We start from the raw sequence: 13,583 nt of genomic DNA on the forward strand, positions 1-13,583 counted from the left end.
ATTATTTTGGGTTTTATGGTTGAATTTCAGAAAGCATTTTATTTTTCTTGTTTACCTTTCACCACCTTACCCTGTGGTATTCACTGGTGGTCATTGGTACTTAATATAACATTAGGTTAGTATAGAGAGGAACAGTGGCCCAATTTTTCAAGCATTCACTTAATTTAGGGCTTTATTTTATTTATTCGTTTATTTTTTAGAATCGTATACGAACTTAAAATTTCACCTTCTGACTGAGGATGTATTTTGTGTTTTACTTCTGCTACATCGAGACACTTTTATTTAATTTCGGAACCATTGATCATGTTCTTGTCAGTTAAAGAGGCTCCCCAACATTTCTTCCTCACTGATTCGTTTTTTAGACATGGATGGTTAATACGGTTTTGTACATATATGCAGGGTATGGTAATAGCAGAATGATTTAAGTAACGGAAGTTGGCAAGGTGTGAAAAGCAAAATAAATTGCTTAGGAAGAGGTGTTAGGGAGCTTTCTTAACTGGTGGAGAATACAGTCCCATGTGTAGCGGTGGATGGCTTGATGATTGCAGCTATATATCACATCACACCAGTGTCCACAATCGTCGCTGTGCCACATATCATTGTCTGGTGGTAACAAGATTAGCAAAAAAATGCATTGTGGGAGTGAAGAGGCCAGTGTCTGCTTAAAATAATTACTTCATTAGTATTAGTGTGTAAATCTAATACTGTAGTCACTCTAGTACGGTACCGTGGTTTTCAGATTTTTTCGTACGAAAGCACACAAAAAAATTAACAGTAAGATTTGTACCGTACAACACATCTATCAATCTTTCTCTGCCTTTTTTAAAATGAATGGTTAACCCCTAAAACGCGGATCGTCGCGTTTGCGACGCTCGGCCATAAGGGCAGGACGGCGGGTCGTCGCGTTTGCGATTTTAGTAAATTTTGAATAACCGCGGGCAAACAGGCTCCAGCTGGTATTGTCTATCAGTACCACCATCCTCTAGCTACAACTAGCATACTTTACCTTTGTACTACTGACCTCAGTTGTTGCCAAATATCGCGTTTTCCCCCCGTACCCCCCCTACCACGGCCCGGCCAGCCTGGCTGTGATACATGGCAGCGCTCTGAGCGCTCAGAACTGTAAATCTGCGATCTCCTCTCACAAGCAGTTTATGCTACTAGGAAACGCTTGTTTCCCCAGTTGTAACACTAGCTTTTGCCTCTGTTTAGTGTCAGTTTACTGCAGGCTTTCAAAGTGAGATTATGGCGAGTTCTAGCTCTTCCCAGTCAGTGCAAGCAGCCGACAGGAACGAGAATAAAGTGGCGGACGTAAGGCAGAATAAAAAGCGCGCCGTGGTGATCTTTTGGGAAGTAATATGATTGAAAATAATGTAGTATACATGTTTTTAGCTGTGAAAATGGAAATGTTTGTTGAGTGATGGAAAACCGCCGCCACAGTGCATGTCGGCCGTACGCTCCGTTGATTTTAGCCTTATTTTCAGTGCTTATTGTACAAATACGGATTCCTAACTACCTTTACGTTGTAGTATAAAGTTTACTGTGACAGAATGAGGCTGTGGTAGAGGGGAAACCGGGTTGCTGGAGGTGTGAGAGTGAAAATTTGGTTACCCAACTTTGCAAGTCTCCACAAGTCCTTGGATAGTCCACGAAGGCTCAACACCTGTCTCTGGAGAAAGCTGAATGTAAGTACTATCTGCCATACCAAGTATAATGTTCTAGGGTTAATCTCTGATTTTTGGCGAATATTTTCCTACAGGTACTCAGACCGCGATACAACCCCGCCACTCGGGGGGGATCGACTGTAAACACCCGCGTTTTAGGGGTTAATGTAAATGTGGAGAGGATGGAGGGTGAAAGACTGACGAAGAGAGTGTATGTGAGTGAGGTGGAGGGGGGAAGAGGGAGGGGGAGGCCGAGGATGAGATGGAGGGATGGGATGGAGAGGTATATGAGAGAGGGGGGTGTGAGTTGGGAGCAGGGCAGTGAAATGGCGGGGGACAGGGCGACTTGGAGGCGATTTGTTTGTGGCCACCCCAAACGGGATTGAGGCGTCTGGCAATAGATAGATATTTAAAAAAGGTATCTTAGAAGTTTAAATGTCTTTGTAAATACAGTAATGTGTAAATTATCTTGTTAAAGTAAAAAACGTATCAGATTAACAAGGTACCGCCCATTTTTGAGGAGAAACATTGGACAAACACACTTTCATTTCATCTTCAGTCTTTTTGCACAGGTATGTAGAAGGAGTTGAAGGACATTAACATAACTGGACATCTGAGTCAATTTTTTATACCGTATTAGTAATTGATAGATGGCAGTCCATCCTCCCCCTTTTGGGGAATAGGGAGAGAGTTGAGGGATGTTTGCATGTGTTGGTAATAGATAAATAAAGATATACCAGTACTCTGTTGTTATTAATAAGGTGTGTGGGTAGCAGAACAGTCCATTCATATCAGAAACAGGGAAATAGCAGTCTTTCATCCTCATTTGGGGGGATAGGGAGGGAGTTGAGGGATATTTACCAAGTTGCCTCTTTATATTAGTCAGATAATAGGTAAACAAGGATATATAATCATCAGCCAGGTATGTGGGCAGTAGTACAACCCATATATATTGGTAATAATTAGAGGTTCATCCTTCTGTCAGGGAATAAGGAGGTAGTTAAACATTTATATATATTAGAGGTAGGTTAATAGGGTTACATATATAAATATTAACCAGATGTGTGTGGACATGGGCCCTCAGAGCACTGTGGATGAGGTCGACTCTACTGCAGATCCGCCTGCACCTCTGCCGGACCCCACGTCTATGGACCCCCAGGCCCCGCAATCACAACCGCCCACCATAACAAACCCTGTCGACCCTTCCGCCATCTTGGTCGAAATAGATTTCATCGATCCTGCTTTACTCCCCATTGAAGCAGAGTCCATCGTCCCTCCTTCACTCCCAGCTGAAACAGAGTCTGTCATCACTTCTTCAGTCACAGTTGAAACAAGCTCCATCTCTTCTTCGTTCCCAGTTGATCTTGTCATTGCTCAGGGTGGGATATTATCACCATCGTCTGCATCCACCACACCGGCAATGCCTCTCCCAGGACCATTTTCACCCAAATTGCCATCAGACTTGTCAACAGTGCCAACCCCAACCTCATCACAAACCTCAGGGCAACACAGCAACTCTGGCAGTCCCATGTCTCTCACCCCTGTTGCAGTCACCCCCACACCCCTCTCACCCACAGACCTAACAGCATCTGTAAGTGTTCCCACAGCAGTCACCCCCACAGATCACACACCCACAGCCCTCACACCCACAGCCCTCACCCCTACAAATCATACGCCCACCGCAGTCAGCCCATTATCACTTGCCCCCTTTGAAGTGAGTCCCACAAGCACAGCATCAGCTCAAACCAGTCAGCCTCTCAACCTCTCCTCCCTAACGCTGTCCTCCCTTACCGCCCCAACATCAATCCCACACTCCCCCATTCTCACATCCATCCCCATACACTACCTACCCTCTATTGTACCACTCTCTCCCCAGTCCACGTCAGTTAGTTTAGCCCCTCTGCACACCCCCACAACCACACAAGCCCCCACAACACTCACGATCTCAAGCTCACAACCGACTGTCTCACAGGACCCAAACTCACAAGACCCAGACAGCCATTCGATGAGACACGACCCACTAGCGTCTCCTGACTGGGACCGTGCTGGGCCACCGGGAAATCTGTGTGCTGGAAGAGTCAGAAAGTAAGTTTATTTTGCCTTTTTATATACAGTGGGAAACAGATATAAAAGAAGCCAAAGGAAAGCAGATGGCAAGTTTTTTTAGAGAGAGAAAATCTAATTCTAGTAGTAGGAGATAAGGATAGGAAATCATAACAGTGTAAGTTCGGATGTTCATGCCTGTAGGGTAGGGTCAAAATTCTAGGGGTTTGAATGATGGTTTAGACCATATCATTGGGCAGACTTTAGGTTAGTTTCCTGTCAGGTTTTCTGTGCTCTCTGGACCCTACCTAACCCCACCCTTAGCTGGGAAGAGAGATCCGGGTGATGATGATGGTGACCTGTAATTAAATTTTTTTTAAAGAGTTTAAGAGTATTTCTAAGGACAGCAAAGTAGAACCTGTCTAACAAGTTTGTTTATTTCAGTACTGTAATGAAGTTTTAAATGTATAACCAAAACAACAACTTGCAGTAGATTTATGTAAGTACAGTAGTATATCATATGCTTTACAGAATGTGAAAGGCATTGAATGAGATTTTCCAGTTAAACTTTGAAATTTTGTAACTTAATCATTACTCTTCTTTAGGGACCTGAGCAGCATATTCCATGAGCCTCTTCCGGGAATCTTTGCCGTACCTGAGGAAGACAACATGTTCAAAGTCCACTGCCTCATCATCGGGCCCTTCGACACCCCATACGAGGGTGGATTCTTCCACTTCCTAGTCCGCTTCGGCCCCCAGTATCCACTACATCCGCCAAGAGTTAAGCTGCTGACAACTGGCGGAGGGACTGTCCGATTCAACCCTAACTTGTACAGGAATGGCAAAGTCTGTCTCAGTATACTTGGGTAAGTGACTGTTAACCCATTCAGTCGTTTGATGTAAATATTCTGTTGCTGTATTCTTACCGCTGGTGCTTGAGAACTGTGCCTTCATGTGGTAGCACTGTTATTGCCTGACAGTTCCAGACTCCTGTTATAACTGTTATACCAAAGTCCCACAGTGCCCTTCTTATCCTCTTAAATGAGGATGATGGAATCCAGGAGGAAGGTGGCTTCAGCTTGCAGTCCACCAGATTCAGTACTAAATGTTTCAGTTTTTCTTTTTGTCTCCAGACAATTTGTATATATTCAGCTTAAGTGAGCCTTTTTGAACTAGTAGTCTCTCAAACTTAAGTGCATCTGTAGGTAGCATGAATAAACTAAACTGCCACTTCAGTAGTCCATTGTAAAGAAGGTTAAACCCAGATTGGTGCAGGAACAACAAAGTTTAACATACTAGGAATGAATACAAATGGCAAATTCTGTTTTAACATATAGGATTATACTCAATGCACTTCATTTCATCGTCATCATCATCATCATCATCATCCCACATCTTTTTACTACTCACAGGTAAGGCAAGGCAGCTTTAACTTGGCCTAGAATTTTTGTCTCTCTTTCCTGAATGCTGAACTGTAGCTAGAGATTAAACACCAGAATGTGGCACTAGTCAAGAACAGTTGCAGTGGAGGAGATGTAGAACTGTGGTATTTGTATTTTTGAAAGATTAGCACAAGCATAAATAAGAGTTCTATAGAACTGATGTAGAGCTGTGGTGTCATCTTAACCTGCCACTGAGGTATGAGAAATACACTGCAAAAGGATTGAAAATGTTTTGTAGTACAGTATAGTCTTTTTCTGGTACTGAACTGTAGGGATAAGCCGCTAAAGGGTCAGTACGGTAATATCTTGTAGTGTTGATTGTATTGTTTTTTACCTTTGTGTTTACAGGACGTGGCCTGGCCCTGCGTGGAGTCCTGCATCGAACCTGTCAAGTGTGTTGTTGTCACTGCAGAGCCTCATGAACGAGCGGCCATACCACAATGAACCAGGCTATGATGAGGTGGGTGAAGATAATGCCTCTGCATCTTCCATTAACTACAGGGCATGCATTCCCCATCAAACTTTTGTTTTCTGATGAGCTAATATGTGTTTTGTAGATTTTGACAAGGCGTTTGATAGTGTTTCACGTGAAGTTGTTTTGAAAATTATGAGCATCAGTGGTATACCAGAAAAGTTTGTAAATATTATTAGAAGTCTGCATGAAGGTACGTTTTGTAAGGTAATGGTGGGTGGTTCTTTGTGTGATCCATTTGAAATTAGGTCAGGAGTGATTCAAGGAGGGGTTCTTTCACCATTGCTGTTAGTTTTGGTTATAGATTGTTATGAGAAAGGTTGTAAGGAGAACAGGAATTAACTGGAAAGAAAATAAGAAGCTGATGGATTTGGGCTATGCTGATTGTACTGATTTGCGAAGTATTTACGAGATGTAGAGGGTGCTTGATTGTCTGGTGGAGGAAGGAGGAAAAGTGGGATTGGTAATAAATTGTGGAAAGACTGAAATTATTAATATGAACGTGGAGAACCAAATCGAATGTGTAATTGGGAATAATGTGGTGAAGAATGTAGAAAATTTTCAATATCTGGGAATGATTGTATCATCTAACGTATCATTAAACAATGAAATTGAGGAGAGGATTAGACTGGCTTGGCGAGCTGTTGAAAACTGTTTGGAGTAATAATATGCTTTCGGAACTTACTAAAGTAAAAATTTAGAAGTCCATGGTTAGACCAGTTTTAATTTATGGGCATGAGTCATGGTACAATACAATTGCAACAGATCAGAAAGTATTAGGATTTGAGTATGAAATACTGAGAAGGATTCTTGGGGTAAAGTAGCAAGGTAGAACTACAAATGAAAGCGTAAGGGGTATTACAAGAGTGGAACCAGTTGATGAATATGTGAGACTGTCTTGCTGTAAGTGGCTGGGGCACATATATAAAAAAGAAGGCAGTTTAATACAGGATGTGCCAGAGTGGACTGCTAGAGGAAGAAGAGGTAAGAGGTAGGCTGAGGGAAACCTGGTTGAGGACAGTGAAAAGACAAGCAGGAGAGGAGTGTTGGTGGGACCTGAAGGAGATGGCAAGAGATAAATATTGGTGGAGAGAGTTCATCGAGGCCCTATGCATTCCGTGGGGTGCCACAGGAAATGATTGATTGATTAATTGAATAATACAGTGCACACTTTGAAATCCAAAATGCTTGGTTCCAAAAGCTGTGTGGGAAATGGAATATTTTAGAATGTAAAATCACACATAATTACAGGTATGAGAAAACCCTGTAAAAAAATACCCTACACTACCATGAATAGTAAATGCAGTAGAGTACCATCTGTTTACAATAAATTGTCTGTTATATCTCTCCACAAATACACTTTGTCTTCAAATGTGCGTTGATTTTGTGATGACAAATGGTATCAGCACCGTCCTATTACATGAAACAGTACTTTGGAAATTGGATGATCAGCGTTTGGATGTTTTACTGTACATTTTAGCACTGCTTCTGTACCAGTTGACTCCTGTGTATTGCATTCAGTAAACCCGCATCTTTCTCAGGGGTTACATCACATAAACAGCTTTAGCTCCCGTTCCTTTCCAGTAAGTTTGTGAATGGCATATTAAATTTTTTTTTATCCTGTATCTATGTTGTTTTATGAATCATGTACAAAGAAATACAGGGAAATGGTTTGGCACTTTTTTTTTCATAATGGTCCAAAAACAGATTATTTTTTTGTAATAAATGGGGAGGGTGCCAGAGTTAAGCTGCGTGGAGAGCTGCCAGTAGGTGACCAAGGTTGATGCATGCAAGCATGTTGGAGTTTTATAAATGATAAGATACAATATGAATGAACCTGTCATTAAAAGAAAATACGTTAGTCCTAATTAATCTCTGCAGTCGTTTTTTAATTTCAGGAGCGTAACATCGGAGACAGTGACAGATACAACCTGATAATTGAACACGAGACTCTGCGTGTGTCGGTGCTACAGCAGCTGGAATCGCCAAGTGGAATGCCATCAGATTTGCTCAAGGTGATGCAAGAATCGTTCATGGAGTACTATGACCACTATGTTGATGTCTGCCAGAAGAATATGTACAAGGATGGTACTGCTATGAATGTAAGTAGTTGTTGTAGTAGTAGCATGCCCTCACTTTACAATGAGGATGTGCATGAAAGAAATCGACAGAATAGCGGTGTATCGTATAGCTAGGAAATTATTCTGTAAAACTGGTTCAGTGTGGATGTTTTTGGCCAAGGGTGACCCACCTAACTAAATCCAAAAACAAGTTTCCAGCATGCCTCAGCTGACAGCTGTTAGAGAGGAGGAAAGAAGTAGGCAGCACTACACCCAGTGAGTGGATGATGGGTGTCGCCACCTACCACCAAATAGTTGTAATGAAAAAAGTATAACATTACTTACCTCATTGCAGGATCCATTTGGAGGTGGTGATGATGGTTGTAGAGAGAGTGATGATATTGATGATGTTGAAAGATGACAGAGATGATAATTAACATTTAATTATCAAACTGAAAGGACTAACATCACACTCATTCCAGGATCCATTCGGAGAGGCGCGGGGACGATTCCGTTATGCAGCGCTCCTCAAACAGCTGCGGAGACTGAAGGCAAAGCTGAAGGCAAGCGGAGTAGCAGAGGAACCAGACCACAGCCTAGCGGGGGCCGAGAGTGAGGATGCTTCAAGTATATCCGGCAGTGAGGATGGTTCACCGGAGAGCTTTGAAGAATAGTTCAGGTTTACTAGGTAGGCTTTTTTCATGAGAGCTTTTTAAGGCATTCTAGAACATTTGTGGTTTGTTTCTAGGAGGGTAATGAGTGAGAGTGCTTCAATTTTATCCGGCAATGAGGATGGTTTGCCGGAGAGCTTTGGGAAAGAGGCAAGTATGCTCTATAGGATGTGTTCAAGCGAGCTTTGTCAGACTTTCTAGAACATATACTCCTCTAGGATTAAATTCTAGATGGGGCCAGGGGACGGGCATGCTTCGAGCATATCAGGCAGTGAGGATGGCTCATAGGATAGCTCTAGAATTTTCTAGGTAAGGTATATTATGTAGACTGTGTTCTAGAGAGCATTGAGAGGCTTTCAACAATACAAATTGTGTATTTTATTTCTAGAGAGACTGAGTATCATGAAAATTATATTCAGTTTAGGGAGAAACTTACCGAGGGGTGAAAGATAGCCTTCATTCACCCCTTCACTACTTAGGGTGCTCTTGTTTTTTTTGAGTAAGATCGTAGGAAGATTTTGACATATAGTACAGGTTTCTGAGGTTAAAAATATCATGATAATGAAGAGTTATTTGATTTTCTTTTCCATGCAGGCCATGAAGTGTGGTCCGAGTGAGTGTCTTTCTTTTTATATAAACGTAAATGCTATAAAATATGCACACCAGGTGCTAAGCTATATATTGTATCCTGTATATGTGATGAGTGAGATCCCTTGCTGAAAAACTAGTGTGTGTTGTTCCGTAACCCCTTCAGTCCAGGTATCTCTCTCTCTCTCTCTCTCTCTCTCTCTCTCTCTCTCTCATTTACCTTCAGAGCCTTTTAAAGATACTGTAGTCAGTTTGTTTTCACCTGACTGACACATAACCCTTTTCAGCTTAGTTGATGGCCAAGTGTGTCAGGAAATTAAAAATGACTAGTTACCAAGGAGACTCATTCGTACCTTAAGCTGAATTTTATGCCGCCAGAGCTTAATATTCAAGCTGTGGGAGTGGACCAGTTCCATCAGATGAAAATAAATGGACTAGAATGAGAGAGAAATGTAGATGTACGTGGACTGAAGGACTTAACAGGAACTTTGATGCCCCTAAGCAATATTAATCATTAAGCATGGGTGTGGGAGAGAACCCCCTTCATGTGGTGGCACTGATATGACTGGGTGGTGGAGCTGCCTGGCTAAACATACATCTCCCATCTCCCTCCGTATCCTCCAAAAGGAGGATGGTAGACTGCAGGAACAGGGCAACTTCAGTCTGCAGTCTGTCAGGTTCATGTTTAGATGAGCCTGGGTTTACAACTACTACTACTACTACTGGTACTGCTACTCCTGCTACCACTATTACTACTATTACTACTGCTACTACTACTACTACTACAGCTACCACTACTACTGCTACCACTGCTGCTAAAGCTGCTACTTTATATTATCCTGTGTCCATAAACATTATTGCTGTATGATATTTTCAGTTTGTGTGCGAAGTGATAATTTGGATGTTTTTTTTGTTTTATTTGCAAACGTATAACATTGCATATTCCATCAATTGAAGCTTGTGAAACCTAGATATTTGTCTTGAAATCTGTCTTTATCACCAACACAGATGAGGTGCTGGTGAGGGATCCCTTCGTGTGGTGGCACTGATATAGCTGGGTCACTCCACTGACTGGTTATGCAAACATCCCTCAGTTCCTTCCTAGTCCCCTAAAAGGAAGATGGTGGGCTGCAGGAAAAGAGCAGTTTGAGCCTGCAGTCCACCAGGTTAACATCTGGATAAGCTCGGGGTTGCAACTACTACTATTACGAGTACTACCACAATTGCTAGTACAACTACTACCATGACCACTACTACTAATACTTCTAAACAGTTTTGAAAGACAGGGAAATGATATACTGCTCTAAACGTGTAATTTTCTCTGATAGCGTCGGTATTATTGTAATCAAAAATTTTCTTTACATAGCATAACTGAATAAACCAAAATACAGCAAGAGAATTTTGGCTTTGCTTCACATTTCTGATAAACAATTCACAAATGAGACCCTGCCAACATTGTGTCCAACATTTCACATTCGCATTCCTTCCCAAATGACAGAGAGTGTCCTATTTCATACTCATTTGTTGTATGCTTCATCTTGCTGTCACATAAATCATGTAACAACAGAGAGTATGAGATGGAAAGATACTGGGTCATTTGGGGAGGAATGAGATATATGGAGTGTTTTACATGAACTACTTTTGGGACAACAGTATAAAGCACACAGCAAAAGAATATATCTGAGAAGGAAGGACACTGTTTCGTTTGGGGGAGGAATGATAACTACAGAAGCAGGACACAGTGCTGAGTGGGAAATGGCAATGAACTTTTGTATGTGATAATACATAATAACTCCTCCTCACCCCTCCTTGGGTTGGGAAAGGAGGTCTGGATGATGATGATGATGATACAAGGAAACAACAAGGGATTACCAGCCATGTGTATCTATTAACAACCATGGGGTGGGAAAAGAGGTCTGGGTGATGATGATGATGATAATTTAACTCCATACGGTATAAGGTACACATGAGGCAATTGGAAGTGAAGGGAGACAAACACTTAAGGTATGATACAGTGAAATTCCAGTGTTAAACTGTAGAAAATGGCTCTTTCACATACAGCCTTTATTTTGTTATTGTTGATCTTCACATCCACCCACCTCGTCTTTCACCCCAGAAGGAAGGGACCAAAGACTGTAGGTGATAGTGTTATGCTCTTGTCCTTCCTTGTAGCGTAACACTCACTGGCACATACATTGGCAACACTTCTTTCTTCCTCTTCATTTCTCTAGCAACAATTAATTCTTCTCTATTTCTCCTTTTGCTGTTCGAGAGGGATGCCTTATGTGGTGGCACTGATGTAGGTGGGTGGTGGAGCTACCTGGTCATATAAACATCCCTCAGCTCTCTTCCCATCCTCCAAAAGTAGGATGGTGGACTTCAGAAGGGTAGATTTAGCCTGCAGGCCACCAGGTTCACGTTTTCAGATAACTAGAGGCTGCAGCAATACTAGTACTTTGATTCTTCCACTCTCCTCTGTGTCATTCTCTTTATTTATTATTATTTTTTTTCACTTTTCCTCTTTCCTCTCTACTTCCTTCTCATCTTTTTCGTTTTTGTTTCCCTCCTCTTTCGTCTACTACCTTCTCCTTTCTTCATTTCTCTTTTCCTCCTCTAATCTTCACATCCAGTGCTTCTACATTTTTTAAAACTTAACAAGGTGCCTGAATTCTGCCTTTTTCTTTCCTTCAGTAATGCTCTGATTGTTTTCTTTTTCTTTTTCTTTCCTTTTTCCCCTCTTTCTTTGTGTCCTTCTTTCTTTTTCCTACCCATTCATTCTTTTTCTCATCCACTTTTGTCTTCTTATGCTTTGGTCACACTGCTTTCTCTCTCTCCCTCCTCTTCCCCTCTACATCCATCACCACTCACCCTCATTTAGTCTCGTTTTCCTCCACCCCATCCATTTTTTCTCTCCTTTCCTCCCTTTTCACACTGCCTTTTCTTTTCCTTCTCGGTTTTCTCTTGCATTCTCTTCCTCCTCCCACTTTTGCCTCCTTCTCCTCCTCTTTTTCTTTCTCCCCTTTCACACTGCTTTCTCCATACTTTCTACTCTTTTCTCTTTCTTCCTTCTCTTCCTCCACTCTTACCTCTTCATCTTTTTCCACTCCATTCCCTTCCACTTTCTCTCCATCCTTTGATTTTCCTCTCTTGCTCCTTTACCCTCTCTTCTGTTCACAACTTTTAATAATCGTTTATTGATTTCTTACAGCAAGAAGATTAAAAGATATAATTTTATTTCCCCATATCAACAGAAGCAGAAGTTCTGATTATCTTAGTTTTATAAGGGAATCATATCAATCGAACCTTACCTAATATTTTAAGTGCTGTAGTATGTAAGAGATTATATATTTATTTTTAAGTGTGCTGGGACGATTATACAAACTTAGGATTATCATACAGGGTGGTTCGTATATAGCACTCTACTTCCACTTTACCACTTGATTTCTCGTGTCTTAGGGGGATGGCTTGACGTTATCAGCGTCTTAATGCTCCTTCTCCCGTTTTGTGTGTGTGTGTGGTTCAGTCAGTGTTATCAGTACCCTGCATCACTTATCCACCTCCTACTCCCACTGCCACATCCACACCCACAACAGCAAACTGAACCATCCCCTCATCGCATAACACAAATAAGTTTCTATCAGAGTGCTGTATACGAACAACCCTGTACAGTGTATTTCTGACCCAGCTGTTCACTTATATATTTGTACAAGTAGAAATATTGACCTTCTACTTTTGAATAGTGTTGCTGATGCTATTTTTGTATATGATATTTTTTTGTGTATATGATTTTAGTTTTCAAGTCATTTACTGCACTGGGTGTTGATTTACCTAAGTGATCTCGGCATGAAAAAATAGTGAAACAGGAAATGGTTGACTGTGGATGTGATAGTAAAGGGAGAAATTGGAGAAGTGCTGAAAATAAGACCAATAATATGAAAAGATTAGCATAAGTGAAAAGAGTTACTATTATATGATTGGGATGCATATTTCAATGATCTGTAAGGGAAGCCATTGAGTATATGCAGTAATGAGTGACGGAAAATAGATATCCCACAACTACTGCTACAATCCTATTACTATTATTATTGTGTGTGCTATTACAACTACTACAACTGTTACTACAGTACTACCACACTTTATACTGTGGGATGCGTAAGGGTAGAACATAAATGAGTTAAGATGTATTAGCATGTAGTACAGTATTGATATGAATACAACATTTATTTTTCAAAGTAGTTTGATTTATGCCACACTTGAATACTCGTTCACTCTTCCAGATGATCCAACAGTGACTCAGGCATGCAAGCTACACCGTCTATAGAGATGCAACAACTGTGTTGAAGCCGGCACTTGTTGTTTACCTCTGATACATGATGTTAATGCTTTTGACTTTGAACTACCGTGCTGTATAATTATTTAGTGTTTTGCATTTGATATCGTGGTCACATATAGAAGTTATAAATTGATATTTATTTGTATTGTAAGAGCCCTGGAATCCTATCCTAACTTACGTGAGGTGAACAGCACGGCGAGTTCATTGATAGAGTTGTTGCATCTCATTATAGGAAGTGCTGCATTCTAGAGGTCAGCTCTTTTAATCCAGTTATGTACTTTATTGGTGTATTCTTGATATCTCAAGGTAA

General features: G+C 41.2%; 1 protein-coding gene across 1 annotated transcript; it reads left to right on the top strand.

Annotated features, from left to right (window-relative positions):
- Positions 1-2,724: 2,724 nt before the first annotated feature.
- Positions 2,725-8,492, top strand: LOC145408398 (uncharacterized). The gene is made up of 5 exons (XM_080279126.1): positions 2,725-3,749; positions 4,313-4,573; positions 5,498-5,609; positions 7,520-7,723; positions 8,164-8,492. The coding sequence occupies exons 1-5, from the start codon at positions 2,725-2,727 to the stop codon at positions 8,353-8,355; spliced, it is 1,794 nt and encodes a 597-aa protein (XP_080135252.1). The 3' UTR covers positions 8,356-8,492.
- The last annotated feature ends 5,091 nt before the right edge of the window (positions 8,493-13,583 follow it).

The sequence above is a fragment of the Coenobita brevimanus genome, chromosome 77, assembly GCF_032717465.1.
Source record: "Coenobita brevimanus isolate Jiangsu-jjx chromosome 77, ASM3271746v2, whole genome shotgun sequence".
NCBI lineage: Eukaryota > Metazoa > Arthropoda > Malacostraca > Decapoda > Coenobitidae > Coenobita > Coenobita brevimanus.